Here is an 18550-nt window from a genome sequence, read left to right as displayed (position 1 = left end):
AAATATCGATATATTGCCCAGCCCTAATTAGGCTATATTTAAAGAAAATTAATGTTAATACAATGTATGCATTTAAAATCAAGACCCATCATTAACAGGGTCAAAGAGTTTGAAAACAGGGTCAGAGTTCGTAGAGGTTACCTGTGGTGGGTTACAGCAGCTTGAATGTATTTGCCTGTCTGCTGGTTTGTGTACATTGACTGCATAGTGAAGGATGGATTGCTGTTTGAAACACCTGGCCAGTGTGGTTGAGATAACAGCTACACTGGCTGTACAAAGAGTTCAGACATGTCACTTCTTTGTTATAGCAGTGTGCAGCTGCTCGGATTAGCCAAAAAAGAGGAACTTGATATGAGGCAACAGAGACAAGCCCACATCAACGCCAACAACATCTGCCACTTTCATTTTCTTTGTGAAGCTTTTAATCGTGCCATGATGTCGTCCCCTCGTCAAAAACATACCTGGAGTTGTGATGTTTCCTTCATGCGTGTTTTCGTAATCCTGTATTTTCCATCTGTCTTCTCATCACAAACTCAAAGCATTGCCTTCCACCTGCTGATGAGGTGGTGTTGCTCCTTTGTGTTTTTAAATTACAGACACCGGACTCAAACTGCTCAAACATCTGACACAAATAGCTTTGCTCGGTATGCCTGCATGCGTGTTTTTGTACACTTTGACAACAGTGCTCTTTAGAAGTTCCAACTCTTATACTGCAGCTTTGTAATGAATGTCCGGCAGCCCAATGAGAGCCAGACTGCATACATTGATCCTCCTTGTGCATCATCTTTCACAATATAACAAAATTATGTCTCATGCTCATCAATGCAGGGCAGAGGAAGTATCATATGTCACCCTTTAGTAAATCTATTATAAATGACCCAAAGTTCCTGCAGCAGTTAAAAATAATCACGACGCTCTGTGAATACTTTTAAATGTCCTTTTACAGTATTCTTGTCTTTTGCTCGCACAGTTCTCAAGCCCACTGGACATAAGAGACTACAAACCACCGCTCCAAGATTCCTGGTGAGTAAAACTACATCGTGGGCGGATAAAAAATGACTAGGATTGCGGGGAAAGGACTGACAGGGGAGTTGTGTGAAAGTTGAGAGAACTCTTGCCATAAATAGAATCACGCATTGTTTTATTAGTGCCGGTGTCACAGCAATGAATTGTGATGCACTGTGCTGGCCTTTAGAGGGGAGACATAAATCACAGGCGTATGTACTCATTATAAATAGCTTTACAGGAGTATAATTTATTACACAGAGATAAAAATGACAGAGAATTCTTAGCTATAATGTCATATTTAAAATTATCTTACATTAGTCAAGTGGAAGTATTCAAATGCTGCATATAGGCCAAAAGCAATTCTTCATACAACCCTAACCCAAAGTGGTACGCTTTACTGGAAAGGGTGTAGTGCGATTGATAGTTCAGTTCATTGACACATTACTGGGGAGAGCTAAAAAACAACAACAAACAAACAAAAACAACAAACAACAAATGTTTTAGTTGAAATAAAGTGAAATATTTTTTTCTCGCTATGATACCGTATGAATTAGAAATACGTTGCAAAATGAGTTAGATAAATAGTTATTGTTTCATTTAGTAAAAAACGACATCCATGTGTTTAAGCTCTAAACCCCACCTGAACCGAGCACATTTTCTCCTGTTTGGCATTACCTAAGTGTAAAAGCTTCCGCAGAAAAAGCGCATTAAAATAGTGACGAAAATGAGTATGAAAATGCAACAAAAAAAGTAACAAAAAGAGGACAAAAATGCAACAAAAACTGAAAAAAATAAAATAAAAAAAAAGCAATGAAAAAACGCAACAAAAAAGCCACAAAAGTGACAAAAACATGCCGGAAAAGCAACACAAATGCAACAAAAACACGATGAAAACACGACAAAAAAGAAAAGGAAAAAAGCAATGAAAAATCAACATAAACATGACAAAAAAAAGAGACAGAAAAGAGACAAAAACACCACAAAACCGCTTTAAAAAAATATGCCAAAAAAGAGTCAAAAACGGGGCGAAAACGAGACAAAAAAGAAAAAAAAAGAAAAAGATGATGAAAAAAAAGCGACAAAAATGTGACAAGAACGCGGCGACAACGTGACAAAAAAAGTTTACGATCACTTTTGTAGGTCTTAGCTTTCAAATGAGGCGTATACAATTGTCTCTCCAGCTGAGAAGCTTTTAGTTTTGGGTAAAGCCAAACTGGAGAAAGTGCGCTCGGTTTCGGCGGGGGGTAAGAGGTTAACATTGATGAAACGTGGGCCCTGTCCATAACAGGAAAACCACTTAAACACTTTACATTACAAGTTATTATACATTTTCTGCATATCTTACTTGAGCCTCTCATCATTCACACACTTTTCTGTAGTTACAAATGATATTATTTGGTAACACATGCTTTACTCTTAGCCCCGAGAGTGTGTTACATTATCATTTGAGTTTCACAACATCCTTGCAGTCGTCTGTCTTTGCCCCCTGTCCTTTCCTCAGTAATAATCCAATTGACTTGAGTCACCACAGCGCCCCCAAAATGTCATCTTTTTCCCTGCGTTGTGTTATGTGGGAACCCTTGTCATCTGCGGTAAGTCATACAAGCAGTATTTTAAGTAACGAATCCGAACCCAAACATGTTGAACCGCAGGAATTTTTAAACACCAGAGGTCATACGACGAAAGCCATGAGAATAACGTTTTACTATCATTGTGAGAAACGGTTGTTAAAAATGGCATTCCGGTTTGGAAGGCCTGGGATATTGCGACTTACGCTTGTCACAGAGTTATCCCGGCATTAGCCGAGTGTGGATGCATGGGTAAAGATGACAAGAGCAGGCGGACACATCAATAAGCTCGCGTGCAATTTGTAAATCCCAGTCATCTTTCAATCGTTGCATGATTTCCGCTTGACTCCAGGGAAGGCTTTAATGATATCCTGATATGAGAGGCAATAATTCTTGATAAACTGCGCTCAATAATGCTGTCCCATCTGTACCCCCTGGGCATAATTTAGTGCTCATGTAATTGTCCTGTTCACATGCTGTTATGAGAAGCAATGAAGAGAGTGCAGTGTTTAAACCGCTTACTAAATATACTGCTTTTGCCACAGATTGGTTTTCAAACAGTTGCCAAATCAAATGGTATACAAATAAAAGGAACATGTTGCTGTACAGTAAGGCGTTCTTTCACACCCAATTTATGATTTACTAGATTATAGACAATTGGCATAATATATAAGGAGTTATTACATGTATGAAAGAAAACAGATGGCATCCATGATTCAGAACCACTACGTTTTGCAATAACACATACACTTGGGTTTACATTTGATATTATATAAGGCGACTGATTCAATTTCCAGTTACTTTGGCGCGTCAGCGTTGAAATTATTAAACAGAAGCGCTACAAAAACAGGAAATGCCAGGAAATGTGATGACTTTAAATAGCGCTACTAGAAAGCAGGACATTTTCCACGCTTGTTTTCACAGACGTGCAATATTAAATTCTCATACAGCGGAAGAAGTGTTTACCCAAAGATCAAGATCATTTAGAAAAAAGCAAAAAAGGTCACTGTTTGGGGAAGAATTAGCGATACTCTTCATGCATACAAACACACACACACACACACACACACACACACACACACACACACACACACACACACACACACACACACACACACACACACACACACACACACACACACACACACACACACACACACACACACACACACACACACACACACACACACACACACACACACACACAAATGTGAGCTTTAGTAATAAAGCTGACTGAAGTGAACTGAACTTTGTTTGATCGCATAATTCCAATAGTCACATTGTCCTTATATATGTTCACCAGAGTAGACCATCAATCCCTTTTGTGTTGTGAGGACCTACTTTTGTTCAGTACTGACAATTTGGTAAGACATGCAATTAAACCTTGGAAATAGTTAATGCTTTGATATGTGTAAAAAAAAAAAGAGAAAAAAACATGTTACAATTGTAATATTAAGCAGGAAAACATGTTTATTACTTGGGTAATTTATTTTTATTTTGAATAGCTGTGTTTTTACAACTACTGTAGTGCTAATTACATTGTATTACATTGCATAATGAGAGAGAAAAGACAAGAATAAAACTTCCTCATATGAAAAAGCAATGATTGCATGATTCCACGGTGTAACTATGTATAGTCATTTTTTGCACCAAAACGTCTATGCCTAGAAATAGTTGCAGCACATATGCAGGACGTCTCCCACCTGTGTGCCAACAATTCAACTGTCCTTTTTATTTATTTATTCATTTATCAAGGACAATTCAATCAACGCAAGTTTGCAGCTGATGCGATGTGTAAAGAGGGTGATTGTGTGTGGTCCATTTTACAAATACATACAATATGAAATACATTATTACAAACTTCTTAAAAACATATCCAATTACACACATGCAGCCACAACACAATGTCTGCACAACACTGACCTAACAAAGCCCTGCAGAGTGGCCTCTTACAGTTCTGGAACGGAGCCTCTGGTGACTTTGTTGCTGTTATATTTCTGAATGAACTGATTGGCTCAGGTGCTAGATAGATACATTTTGGAGAAAGCATCAATCACTTAAAGGGACTAGATGCAAGTTGGCCATTTTATGCTCACTACTGCCACCTCAGGTCATGTGTGTAACTGCACTTTCTATATTAAGCTTGTGCATGACGACCCGAATTAACACCTTTTTGAATGACAGTGCATGATTTTAGAGGCAGTTGTGGTGAACTGGTCTGGGCTCATTCTACACATTAGGACATGGCTGGAACATGTAGGGGGAGGGAAAGACATAATTTTAACATTTTTAGACTCTGTATAGTCCCTTTAAGCTTTCAAAGTTTAGCTATTTACTTCACAAGGATATTACAGTGATTGCAGCAAATTGGCCTTTTGTCCATAATTGTTATTGTTTATTGTGCTCTGTATGTGTAAACATTGTATAGTATGTTTTAATAATACAATACTATATACAGTACTATATGTCTATGGTGTACTTATATCCTTTGTTTTTGTCTACAAAGAATCTTCCTAAAGGAGCGCCTGAAGTCACTGTTGAACACGGTGTATATGACCGGATTCAGAGAGCTGTTGCAGTAGCCAAACCAGAAAAACAGTTTGAAGAGTGTCTTTGGAACAGTGCAGGTCTCGCACAAAGCTGTGAGCGAATAGGTGAAGAAGAAGGGAAACCAGCAGAGAACAAACGCTCCCATCACCACGGCCAGGACGAAGGTGAATCTCCTCTCTCTGTTCTGCCTTCCCTTCCACCTGCTCCTTCTGCCGCGGGACTGCACCTCCAGCACCGTTGGGTTGTCTCCAGGCTTTTGAACCACCCTGCTGATCCTCAAACCCTTCTTCAGTGTGCAGAGAGTCGTGTCGGTCGATTCCGAAGAGGAGGGGTCGTCGTCCATGCCTACTCCATTCATTTCTCCTGTTTTTTCTGAATCTTCTTCACTACCTTCATCTTTGATATCGCCTTGGTTGCACCTGAGGTTTTCCGCGTGGCAGTTTTCCCTTCGGCGTTCACCTGGTTGGGTTCTGGCGTGCTTCGTGGCGATTTGGTAGATTCTTATGTAGACTGTTATCATGATGATGCACGGGGCGAAGAAAGAGGCAATGCTTGAGAAGATAATGTACCACTTCTCTTCATTGACGTCGCATATCGGGCAGTCCACTTTGCCCTCTTCCTTTTTCATTGTGATAAGCGGCGGGAAGGAAATAAGAGCTGCCAAAAGCCAAACAAGAACAATGGTGCCTTTAATCCTGCGTGGCGTCCTTCTTAAATTGTACTTGGTCGCACGAGTGACCGACCAATATCTGTCTAAGCTTATAGCACATAGATGGACGATAGATGAGGTGCAGAAAAAGACATCCAAAGCGAGGTAGATCTCGCACCAAATTCTACCAAAGTACCAGTAGCCCATGAGTTCGTTTGCAAAGGAGAAGGGCACCACCAGAGTGGCCACTAGGATGTCCGCACATGCCAGCGAGACCAAAAACAAGTTCTGGGATGCTTTGAGTGCACGGCTTGTGGTGACAGAAATGACAACCAGGACATTGCCAAAGACGATTCCAAGAATGAGGATTCCCACTGAGATTGTAAGAGGTACCGAGTAATTGGCGTGGTATCCGCTGGTGAGGTTCGAACAACCCATCAGGACAGAATGGGCTGTGGCATTGACAGTCAGCTTTGTCTCCTGTTGTCCACTGGAGTGCCAGAAATGTTGAAATAAAATGGGTTAAATAAATGTTATTAACATTATTTGATCCTCTGCAATCAAGTCCTGATTCATCAGACTAGATATCAACAGGTGCAAGTATATCCATAGATGAAAATAACTAGTCCTTTTTAAAAAATATTCCCCAAATAGCTGGTTCAGAGTGACATGTTTTGCTGTGGAAGAGAGTAGAGACTTTTATATGGTCCTCCTCTTTCGCCTGGGATCAGTACTTCTGGCTGCACTCCAGAGACTGGCAAGGGGCGGGGCTTCAGCTGAATAATGAGAGGCAGTCTGGCACTTAGCAAAAAAAAAGTCTGATTCTGTAATTATATAATGTAATTAGATGAACATTGTGTAGGCTACTGTTGAATTGTTCAGAAATATTCAGTGGGGTACCGTGTTTTAATGTATTCCAGCGTTTAAGTATAGCTACTTAGAATGTAAAGATAATGGACAAAAGGCAGCATTAACATTTCACTGTGAGGCAATGTACAATGTTTTACACAAGAAAGAATGTTGTAGACCTAGGCATGTATGGCCCCTTTGGAGTCTAGTTGGATGAAATAATATAAAATAATACGTCCTAGTCTACTGAAGTTTATCACAATAAAAAGAAAAGCTCATTAAAAGTCTGTGGTCTTCTTAACATGTGCAGTATTGTTTAACAGGTCCTGGTTTTATTTCATTTAGTGACTGTATATTTATTACACCGAAAGGTGTAGGTCCTAATTTTAAAGAAAGAAGCATGTTTCCTTCATTCCTATATTAACCATGGAGATATTAACCGACATGTCGATGTAGTGCACCTACAGCCCGCTAGGGGCACAGGAATTTGGGGCTCAGCTAGTGGACACTCCATCGAAGAGAAGAGTTCAAATTAACTTCCGGTTGCGTGCAGACGATAACAAGAGGAGCTAATAGTTGTTCTATCTATCCAGCAATTACGAATCTCTTTGCATAATTTTTGTATTTTTGGTCCAGTGAACACATACATCAGGGGTAAGCGCAATCACCCCACATTTTACTCCATTTTCCAGATCCAGGCTTGTATACATTGTTAGCATCGTTCGAAGCTAAGTTAGCATCGCGTCGAGAAAACGAGAATTGCATAGCCAAAGATAGCAGAAACATTAATTTCACAACTGAGTCTATCTTATTGTTAAGTCTCACATAGTCTTCGTTGATATTATTCAAACAAGGCATACAATTAAATATCTTTGACCATGCAGTAGCCTTCTTCTCAAATTTCCAAGCTTAGCATGGGAGCTATGCCAGTGCTAACAAAGCTAGCGGTTTGCGTATTTTCCACAGATGTCGGAGGACTTGGTGAAACAGCTGAGCAGCTACAAAGCACAGCTAGCTCAAGTAGAGGTTGCCCTATCATCAGATCCAGATAATGAAGATCTTCTTAAACTACAGAAAGACTTACAGGTGAGTCTGTCTGACTGTTGCAGCCAAAGCCCGATATTGTCGGGCCTTGGGGAAAAACTAGGATGGTGATCCGTTTGAATGGGGTGCTATAAACTTGGGTATTTGTGTGTGAGAGGATGGTGGTGTCGGATTGTGCAGGTATAATTTGATAATGTTTCAATGTCACTTGGTTGATAGTAACGAAATTAAGTGTGCTAGAGACTATTTTTGAAAGCAATCATCAGAAAAAAAAAAAAAATCCTTAATTACGGATATGAAGTCCTTTCTTAAAATACATCAATAAGATTCACGCACTTTTTTCTATTCCTGTGGCTCAATGCTCTTTTCTAGTTGCTTTCTTTTAAATCTGTGCCTCCTCTGCCACTGTATTGAAATTAACCATGACATGTACATATCACCTGTTGCCATTACTGAGCTTGTCAAGTTATTATACAGTCTGATACCTTTAATTGGTCCTTCTGAAAAGTGTCTCATTTGATCTACAGGAAGTCATTGATTTGACAAAAGACCTCCTGACCAACCAGACATCTGAAGGGACGTCTGCCAGCACAAACCCTGCTCCTATTAAACACAAATGGAAAATTGGAGACAGATGTTTGGCTGTGTGGAATACAGATGGACAGTAAGTGTATTACAAACTAATGTGCAACTTGTTTTACATACTTGAGTAATTATACTGTAATGTTTTAGTAAAACTTGTGTCCTAGAATCATACTCACCTGCTTACAGACTTGATTTTTCGACAGGATGTACGAGGCAGAGATTGAGGAGATAGACCGAGAGAACAGCACAGCAGCAGTCACCTTCATTGGCTACGGCAACGCTGAAGTGATTCCTCTGCTGAACCTCAAACCTGCTGAAGAGGGCACTATTCCAGAAGATCCCCTAAAAGCCAAATCAAAGTAAGTGCTTCTCTACCTTTTTGATTTAACTTTTTTAGTAATATATCAACTAACAAATGATTTTTAATTTAGGCTCATTTCAACTCATCTCACAATTATAATATTGGGTTGTTGCTCAGTCCCCAGCTGTACTACTTTTTTTTACATACTTAGTTGTTGATGTGCAAGCTGATTACCACTCTGAAGTAGTCTATGAGAAATAGTTTGTGTTATGTATGGTCTTTGTTCACTTCTAGAAAAGAGAAGATAGCAGAAGAGCGTGAATACAAAAAGAAGAAAGCCCAAAAGAAAGTTGCGAGGATGAAGGAGTTGGAGCAAGAAAGAGAAGATCAGAAGTCCAAGTGGCAACAGTTCAACAACAAGGCTTATTCAAAGAACAAGAAAGGACAGGTATAAACAACAACTTTGCTATTAAGAATGAATTATCAAATTTATTACTAGTAAAATAAATAATGTGTTTTGTTTAACAGGTCAAAAGGAGTATATTTGCGTCTCCAGAAAGCGTCAATGGTAAAGTGGGAGTGGGTACTTGTGGCATCGCAGACAAACCCATGACTCAGTATAACGACACATCAAAATACAACGTCAGACATTTAATGCCCCAATGACCTATTGCGTTTCATATATTTGACTGTATACCTGTAATTTCACATGTGTTGTAAATGATTTGAGTTTGCATTTAAAGAAGGATTTGATTTTTACTGGCAAGTGGATATATATCCTGAAAGAGGATCAGAAAGCTCTTAAAGTGTTTTTCATTGTCACCAGACTCCCTGTTCTATACCAACAGGAGATTGTGTGTAGTAAGCAACATGAGTAGACGCCCGCTTTCACAGTCACAATACTTGCCAGGCCTACATTAATATATAACTTATTTGGTTTTAATGGTGCATATTTTGGCGAGCCAGTACCCCGAAACAGTGATGATGGTGATATTTTGTGAATGCTGAGACCACATTTAAATTGTATATAGCTCGGAAATAAACAATTTGTGTTCTCTGGTTTTATAAGAAGTGGTGGTAATTCTATACAATATTCAAGACACATCCATCTGTTTTATGGTTTATTTTTGACAGGGACAGTAATGAGGACTTGTAACAAAGTATTAGTAGGAGACCAGCAGCACATGATTAGCTAAAGTCTACCTACTTACATCGTTCCTGTCTTACATTTTAAATAGTGCATTTTCATTTTCCCAAACATTTTGTGGGACTGGTACAGTCTAAGTAATTGTGTGCAAGAGAGGATTTTACCCAGGTTAAGACACAGCTTGGTAGTGATGTGGGTTGTACAACAAATGATCAGCTTAAATGGTCTTTTCTAAAGGTACATTTGGTTTCATAGATTGGAAGAGGTTTGCAGTGCAATATCAATGTTAAAAATGGGGATTTTCCAAATATTACAAGTTGTGAACTTGAAACTAATTTGGTTACAGTACAAACATACAGTACAGAAATATCAAGATTGATCAAGTCGACTATAAATCAATATTGGTGTATTCAATGCTGTTTTTCATGCTACAATAATTTGACCATCCAAAACACGCAACATGATTGGAAAGGCTACATTCAATTTAACATGCATTGTAGCTTAAAAACATTACAATCATATATGATACTAGAGAGGTTGCAAGTAGAAACAGTGTTTTAAATATCAGTGGGACAGATTGAACAAACAAAATACATTATTTTTGCTTTGTATTGCTTGAGCCTGTGAGACTTGAAGCATGAAGGAAATAAGTGATTTGCTAGTAAATAAGATTTTAAACAGCAGTATTCTTTTCAAGCATAACCAAATAATAAGCAATTGTACAATAAAATATACCAAAATAAATACTATAATATTCAAAATAAATTAAAATAAGAGGTGGTCAACACCACCTGTTTGGGCATGACTAGACTTTAGTCAGAAGGGATTCCACATTAGCGATGTGGGTCCTAAAGCAGAAAAGGCGGTCCCAACATTTTGGAATGCAGACATCATAGCACCTGCCATGGGGTGGACAGGATGTGCTGTTTTATCAAATGCAACACAGAAAAAGGTTCATCGATGAAAGGAAGGCAAGGGAACTAACTACTTTCCCAATTGAACTGGGATGTTTTGTTTTGCTGGTGTAGCTTTACTAGAGTTAAATGCAGGTTTGTTGCAAAAGCCTGTATATAAGTACATATAGGTAATTGTTGAAGGTAGAGCTTCAGCTTCAAAAATGAAGTCGTATATTGCCAAGAAAGTTCTAGAGTAGGTCTAAAGTGTGACTCTGAATGGGACTCAACATAAGGCAGGTTCTGGGATTGAGGGAGTGGCTTAGGCTGGTACTTCTGAACAGTTACTCTAAACTGCGAGAGGGTGGAGCATTCGGCCTGGAGGTCTTGGTGAAGAGACTGCAGCTCAAGTTATGCATGCCGGTGCTTCAGACAGAGAAGGCCAGTTTGAAGCTACATGTGGAGTAGCCCTCATCACTGATAGAGCTCTGTCGGCTGCTGTGGTCATCCAGATCACTTGCTCCACTTGTGCTGATACTATCCATTTCTCCATGGGAGAACTCAGTGCTTTCCACGTCTACTTCAATATCCTCTGTACACAAGGCAAAAGCTACATTTGAGACAGTTTAAGGGACCAATCTCTGAATACATGAATAGATAAATGACAAAAATAATATACAATGGTGTCTTAGTACAGATACCTCTGTCGGACTCTGTCTCCGAGTCTTGACGTGAGCCCAAACTGTCCATGCGCACCCTCTCTCTCTCTCCCACTGGCTGCAGCTGAGCCAGCTGCCTCTGCAGATGCCTCCTCTCCCTCTCTAGGATATCCAGCTGATGCTGACTTCTTCGATCAGTTTCTTCAAGTTTCTGAAAATGTAGGCATGCAAAATAATGAGTGAGATTTGACTTTTGTTTTTATTGAACTTTTGCTGTAGATTACTGTCATCAGCATGCAACACAAATGCATTGCCTGTTTTTTTTTATAGATATAAGGCATTTTCAAGCATAATTCCCCCCCCCCCCCAAAAATTATTAATGAATTGAGCTAGATGTAAATTGATGTTTTAATTTTGTTGACAGATTAGTTACAAAGATCTTTTTCAGAGGAGATTTTGACCAGTTATTAGCAAATAAACATTTCACCTTGTCTTTTTGGGTTAAAAAGTTAATAAATCAGACAGGAATATAATGTATATCCCCTCGGACTTTGGCGGTTGGCATATTCCACAAAGGAAATTACCATATTTTGATTACAGAGTCTTGTTTAGGGATTCCATGTGTCACATGGCTACCAAACATGTCCGTATTTTTGAATTGATACACATGCGAAACACCAAGTGCAAGCTAAGAAAAAATCATGAAATAAACCTGGTAAAAGGTGATTTTTAATTTTGAAACTATGGTGCTATGGGAGAAAATCAGCCAAAGATCTCAAAATTGACCACTGCATTAAAAATAGATGTTTTTACCTTTCCGTGTTTCGACTTAAAAATTACTGAGAACTAAAACTAGTAACAGAGCCTGCTGTTCTGTTCTAACATGGACAATAATGTGCATGATGATACACCCTAAGGTTGGCTGCCAACACTGCTTACAGTTGTAGTCTCTTTGGGAACAAATGAATGAAATTATGTCGAGATTGTGTGATTTGAAGTGGGTAATGACCACAGGCACAATTGACTGCCACATTGTAATCAATCTTCCATAGCGCCAGAAGATTTTTCCTTTAAGCAAAAGACAGTTATGACACAATTATAGATGTGCTGAATCTAAGACCACATGGCCATGTCACTCATGTAAGCTCACACTCACTCATCAGATGAAGCTTTGGTAACCCAGTGTGTGCTGTATGTACTTGTGCTCTGCAATACCAGACCTTGATATGTGCTTTGGCCTTGTTGAGCAGTCCCAGAGTGGTGTGCCGGCTGCAGTCTGATCCCAGAGGGATGAGGGACTTGAGCCGCTCCAAGCACAGGCGGAGGTGTGCTCGTCTGCAGGAGACAAGAGGCATGACATCATCCTGTTACATCCTCTGTACGGTTTGTGCTGCTTTCACATGGCTTTAAGAACGATTCTTGTGCATGGTGAATATAGGTTCACCATGCATGCGTAGGTTAGTCGTAGGTAATAAAAAAAACATGTGCAATAGGTTAATCCTCCAGCCAGGTGTTTCTGACCACCAGCCTGGCTCCACATCATGGAGATGGATCCCCGAGCACCGGCCCATGCTGGCAGCTCACTGCTCCTACAGGTCGCCCCATGCGACACTGAGGATGGGTCAAATGCAGAGAACTAATTTCTCTACAGAGATTTCTCTACAGAGATTAATACAGTTTAACTTAACTTAACTTATGTTTTTGTTATTTTTAAATAATTGCCTTTTGGTGTCTATTGGTAAACTTCTTCTGGTAAACTTCTCAAATTCTCAAAATAATAAAATGTCGGTCTAGTTATGATTATGATCTGATCTCTGCAATGGCAACCATTTTGAATTCAATGCATTATTTTGTATATTTTCGATATAAATCCAAATAATAGCAATCCCTAGCCCTAATTACTGTTTAAACTTCACAGTCCAGCACCAGCACGATGAAGCTTGCTAGAAGTTTCTGCAGATGATCCTTAGTCCTTGTTGTCTGAAAACAAACTGTTCCTATTTGCTGACTGTGTACTTTGTCCTTCAGAAAACACCTCAGGTGGATCAGACCTGCATTTGTGGCACAATACCCATTTTCTGCCCAGGTATTGTAGACAAGTAAAATGTATGCCAGTTCATTTGGTTTTATGTTCACATGCTTTACAATAATATCCAAAGTACTGTGTTTTTCGGCTGCATTCTCTCATGTACCTGTTCTTTTCCAGTTCATTGTGCGCTGACCTGCAAAAATGACAAAAATATAAACAAAACCGTTATGCACCATTTACAATGGCATGGAGCTGACGCCAAAATTATTTGATCACATCACACAAGCCGTTTCTGTGTATATTATGTATTTCATTTAACATGTAATGTGGGATAGTTGTAACTTACCTGCTGTGAATACTGTCCATTTTTCTACTTTTGAATTTGCGTTGTTTCAGCTGATGTAGACTATGGCTGGAGGGGAATGAAGAAGCATAGCCATGCTCACACTCTGGTTAGGAGGAGACAGAGATGCACCATTAAACTCGACTTATTATTATAGGCCCACATAGAGTCTGCTGAAAATGTGCTGAATAATATCAATGTGACTGTGAGTCGACAAAAAGCACCCTTTTAGCCTACACATTTCTGCATGTACCGATGACTACATATCCCATGATCCATGTGTCCTGGTAACATGAGACGTCAGGTGCGAGCGTGTCTTTGATTGGCTATTCTTTGTGACCCTCACTCCAGATATATGTGTCCGGACCAATAAAAACTTTACAATTCGTTCCATGTGGCAACCATGTGAACAACACACACAAGGAAGCGCTGGTAAAGTTCTCCAAATTCTATTAGAATTTAGGGGATGAGGTTATTTAGGGTTATTACGCATTGGATGATGCGTTGCATACGGACTAAAAGGCAATTGTTTTTGACATTTTAACCTTGAATTGTGCTACAATGGGATGAAAAGGGAAATAATAACCTATTCTAAATTGGTAATATAATAGGCTATTGTATTTAACCTCGCAAGGCTGTAAACAATAAGCCTATTCTCTAAGCATTGCAGAAATGATTCAGTAGAGAGTAGGCTAAATGATTCTTTCTGGCTATACTCTTGTAGACGGTTGTAGCAAAACGTCTCAGATGAAATGCATTTCTGGTTAACAATTTGGTTAAATCCAGTGAGTAGGATGATGGTTAGTTTGCCCTGCTGCCAGTGGCAGGTGAGCTGAGAGAGGCCAGTTCGTATGTCCGCTGCGCGTCTTTTGTCGCCTCTATTGTTGTCTGCTCGGCGCATTACGTGTTAATATTCCCAGCGGCTCGTCTTTACTTACTTCCGTTGTTCCTCTCGATATTCTCTATGTAATTTGCTGCATCGAGCAGCACTTGGACATTCTTCATAAAAGTGTCGATTTGGTCCATTGCGGAACATTTGGAATAAAAAACGTTGCTGAAAGAATAGTCGGTTTGGATCTCCCCGAAATCCTGCTGGTCCATGGATGCATCCGACTCCGAAAGCACCTCTTCGCGTTTCAACTCGCCACGCTGTGCAGTGTATTTGACCATTTTTGCAGTAGGATAAGGGGAGACTTTAACAAACAGCGGAAGGAATTGTTCCCCCTGTCCTGCGTGAGCGTGAGCGGATGACTGAAATGAACTGGGTTGGATGGAAGCGCAGTCTTTAGCCTCAGCCACTTGCCCTACTTGGTGGATAATCCCTCCCACTAACGCATGCACATTGCATTTATTGTCATCAGTGCCACGATAAATCGTCATTATCAGTACAAACGGAGAGCATCCAGTTACATGTCTAATTGAACCACAGTGTGTTTTTTGTTTATTGTAGGCCTGGATTGTCTCGGTTAAGTTTTGGTCACATGACGGTCATGAGCCTGTGAAAATAAACCAAAAGCAGAATTACCTTTTAGGGAAGAACGCATAAACTATAAAGAGATAATGGCAGATGTGGATACACATTTTGCATTTTAGTTGCTACATAGTAAGTGCTGTCACGTGATCAATAATAGTACCAGAGAGGTAGCCTATAGATAGTAGCAAATTCAGTTAATTTCTCTAAAACTATAACTGGAAAAGTATTGGGAATTTCTGATGTAATTACATTATAACAAACTATTATAACTCAACCTTCTAATGATATTTATGTTTATTGGTTTAATATGCCATGCAATTATATGTCAAATATGAACTTGCCCTGTCTCATTACGTCACTGATATTGCAGATTTGATGGTGGTTACCCTGTGCCAGGCTGCCGGCCACCTTTTTTTTTTGTGGGATGAAGAAGTCAAGCTCTGGCCCAGGCTGTGAGGTGAGGAGGGGGCAGAAGCGAAAGGCAAGTCTTTAAGGGTGCAACCATGCGTGCAGGCCGGTGCAGTGCCGCTGAGACAATGGCTGCAGATGGCCGGCCTGCTGCACATGTGGCCCGGGCCTGTAACGGACGCCTGCGAGACACAACACCCACACATGGGGTGTCATTCAGCTGCCTGACTCATACTGCCTATACTGTGACTATACAATGTGCATTCAATACGGGACTATAAGGGACCGTGCTGCTAGGAATACATTCATGGTGCAGGTCTAGGACAAAATCTGTACCAGTCTCTATACAACTGTTAAACTCACTTTTTCTATAGCCTGTTATAAAACCACATCATACGAGTCGCCATATATCTGCCTTCTGTTATCTCAACTAAAACATTTTGTTGGCTATTTAGTCTTTACTCATTAAAGACTTAACTTAAATGTTATTCTTGCAAATGTTTCTTGTGTAGGTTTTCTCCGGGTACTCTGGTTTCCCCTACCACTAAAAACATGCACAATAGGCCAGGATGAATGATGTGTGTGAGTGAATGTATGGTGGTGGTCAGAGGTTGGCGCAGACGTGTGTAGTCGCAAAAGCGCTTCTGACAGTCTCCCCCAGGGGAAACTGAAGCTACAAACGTAGTTTACCACCACCGAGTATGGAGTGAATGTACAATTCTTCTAAATGCTACCTCATTTATTTAGCTTATTAATAACTATTTTAGTACATTTACAGCTTCCGTGACCAAAATCATTTCCCTTATGGGTTGATAAAAGTTGTCTTAGTGGTTCTCAAACTGTGATTTATCTGTAATGTATTCAAGCTAAATGTTGTTTTTCGGTTTAGACATGGCTTACACACATTTTGAAGGATTTATTCTGACATCCTAAAAAATATACACATGATCGCCAAAACTGCAAACTAAATCTGTATGACACATGTAAATGCCACTTCTAACATGTACAGGTTGTCCCATTCCACATTCTAATCTATGCTTGTGTGTGTGTCTATAAAAGTCCATAATGATCAATTATTCAGACTTGGCCATGACCCTGCTCCTGTCTCCGCGTTATTGCGAGCCCCAGTTGGCGTCTGCTGCTACAGTAGGTGTGCGTGAAGGCTGATCTCTGGCTGCACTCTGGTATCAAGGCAGGGCGGCGGTAAATTGACCCGCTGTGCATCGCTGCTGTGTAGAATGTGACCCAAGTGGAGTAATCTGAAAAGCCTCGGGATTACATCAGTGGCCTGGCTGTTACACAGGCAAAGTCAGTTGTCCCTGCTGTTCTGTGTCGATGGCAGTGGTTCTTTTGGAGCCGTGACCCCCGCCCAGGTCATACTGTGAGAAATAGGAATATTAGCCTATATAATTCTTGAAAAACAAAGGAATTTTTTTAATTTTTTATTAAAAACAATATATCTTGTACATTCCAATAATAGTCAATCTATAGCCAATACAAGTGAATATTGTATTATGTCATGGCATGTAAGAGAACATCCATCAGACTGTAGTGTAAACCCACCATCATTTCCATTTGAGCTTCACATAATCAGGTGCAATATTACGTGATGCAATATCCATATCACAAGAAGCCATTATGTATTGCAAAATTGCATGGTTACTTCAAAATGTGCAAAACTTTCCGTATTGAGTTCTTTTAGCCCTGTTTTGGTCCTGATTTAGGTTGAAATCACAATGTATTACACAATACTCCATTGTGTTTAGCAAAATAATAGTAATAGGCAGTAATATGCACACAATAGTTCCTCTTTTCTTTCTCTATTTTTTTCATGATAGCCCTGATCCTATGTGCCACTAGTGTTTAGTTAAATAGGAAAAGGTATATACTTTATTATGTCATAACAGTCATAGATTTGCAATATTTCCTCTCGCAATAATCCTCCACCTTGACCTCCCGGGCTTTGTGTTGTGTTTCAGTTCGATCTGTCAGTGGTCTTTTGAGTGAGCTGTGGGGCTGGGCCTGTTGTTTTAAAACAATGGGCGCACTATGCCCCGAGGTCAGGAGGACAGAAGGGCACTCCAGAAGGGCCAGAGGGTGTCACCTGCCTGCTCGTCTACTTAACAAGAAGTGTCATCCACATCTTGTAAGTCCACACCAGATAACCATTGGACATTACAGAGCAAGTAGATGCCAGGGTGTTTAGCTAGAAAGCATTATTTTATAGGACAGTACAGTGTGAAACCTGCTGAAGAGTTAGGAGAGACATACAGCAACGTGTGGAAACCAGGCACTGTATGAGAGGTACATTGTAAAATAAAAAAAAGATTGATCAAATAATATGCATTGGTTAAAACTGCTTTAAATCATTATTTTCTTTAATTGCTTTACATATTTAGCCCAGTGATTAATATTGGTTATTTCATATGTAATTTTAAGATGTAAAACATTACAAATTCTAAATGTCGTTGTGTTCACAGTTGCAGTAATATTATACGTAAAAGTAGTAAAAGTAGTAGCCTATTAGTGGTGTTGTGATGTGGTGGTGATAGACTGAAATGCTGCCAACAAAGTATGTTTATGTATTTATTTTTAACATTTTGACTCTTTTTAATTGGATAAACTAAATTTGGTGAAGTACGTTGACCTAATTCAAATGTTTCATCGTACTATAGTAAGAAAAACGTGAATTATGTTTTAACTGTAGTGATTTCAGCTATGTATGATCAATATATATATAATTATAATATATAATTATACAATATATAATTTCAAGACTAGACCCCGTGTGCATATTCTTTTGCTCGACCCTAAACGAAGCGTGTTCTGGGTGGGGGGTGGTGTAGGTGCAGACTTCGGCCTGACACTCCCCCAACCCGAACACCTGTTGGAGACACCAAATCTCCTCATTGTCCTGCCAGCCCCACACGCCGCATTACCATGACAACAGCCATTCATATCATGGCACAGGCCTTATTATACGCGTTCACACGCTCAATTATCGGTGAACGGGGAGCATTGTTTTAGAGGACGCTGCACTAAA

The 18550-nt window shown here is 39.7% G+C and overlaps 3 protein-coding genes across 3 annotated transcripts; 1 reads left to right on the top strand and 2 right to left on the bottom strand.

Moving 5' to 3' along the window:
* Positions 1-5055: 5055 nt before the first annotated feature.
* Positions 5056-6288, bottom strand: LOC306965138 (alpha-2A adrenergic receptor-like; the record flags this gene model as incomplete). Its single annotated transcript, XM_079559381.1, has 1 exon — positions 5056-6288. The coding sequence occupies exon 1, from the start codon at positions 6211-6213 to the stop codon at positions 5056-5058; it is 1158 nt and encodes a 385-aa protein (XP_079415507.1). The 5' UTR covers positions 6214-6288.
* An 840-nt stretch (positions 6289-7128) lies between these two features.
* smndc1 (survival motor neuron domain containing 1) lies at positions 7129-9551 on the top strand. The gene is made up of 6 exons (XM_079560311.1): positions 7129-7278; positions 7591-7710; positions 8196-8332; positions 8457-8612; positions 8849-9002; positions 9083-9551. Exons 2-6 carry the CDS (start codon positions 7591-7593, stop codon positions 9218-9220), a joined length of 705 nt encoding a protein of 234 aa, XP_079416437.1. The 5' UTR covers positions 7129-7278; the 3' UTR covers positions 9221-9551.
* Positions 9552-9731: 180 nt separating this feature from the next.
* Positions 9732-14957, bottom strand: LOC306965764 (max-interacting protein 1-like). The gene is made up of 6 exons (XM_079560310.1): positions 14564-14957; positions 13629-13731; positions 13446-13475; positions 12474-12588; positions 11296-11464; positions 9732-11186 (listed from the first exon to the last, which is right to left on the bottom strand). The coding sequence occupies exons 1-6, from the start codon at positions 14793-14795 to the stop codon at positions 11023-11025; spliced, it is 813 nt and encodes a 270-aa protein (XP_079416436.1). The 5' UTR covers positions 14796-14957; the 3' UTR covers positions 9732-11022.
* Positions 14958-18550: the final 3593 nt, after the last annotated feature.

This window comes from Gobius niger, assembly GCF_951799975.1.
Source record: "Gobius niger genome assembly, chromosome: 7".
NCBI lineage: Eukaryota > Metazoa > Chordata > Actinopteri > Gobiiformes > Gobiidae > Gobius > Gobius niger.
Note: the sequence above shows the minus strand (reverse complement) of the source record. Positions and strands in the feature narration are given on the sequence as shown.

What these genes read in the sequence shown, in the direction of transcription:
- LOC306965764 (XM_079560310.1), bottom strand. Translation starts at nt 14,795, where the DNA reads ATGGTCAAATACACTGCACAGCGTGGCGAGTTGAAACGCGAAGAGGTG. An exon ending in TATCGAGAGGAACAACGGAA is followed by an intron (nt 13,732 to 14,563) that starts GTAAGTAAAGAC and finishes CCTCCTAACCAG; the next exon opens with AGTGTGAGCATGGCTATGCT. An exon ending in ATGGACAGTATTCACAGCAG is followed by an intron (nt 13,476 to 13,628) that starts GTAAGTTACAAC and finishes TCATTTTTGCAG; the next exon opens with GTCAGCGCACAATGAACTGG.
- smndc1 (XM_079560311.1), top strand. Translation starts at nt 7,591, where the DNA reads ATGTCGGAGGACTTGGTGAAACAGCTGAGCAGCTACAAAGCACAGCTA. An exon ending in CCCCTAAAAGCCAAATCAAA is followed by an intron (nt 8,613 to 8,848) that starts GTAAGTGCTTCT and finishes GTTCACTTCTAG; the next exon opens with AAAAGAGAAGATAGCAGAAG. An exon ending in CAAAGAACAAGAAAGGACAG is followed by an intron (nt 9,003 to 9,082) that starts GTATAAACAACA and finishes TTTGTTTAACAG; the next exon opens with GTCAAAAGGAGTATATTTGC.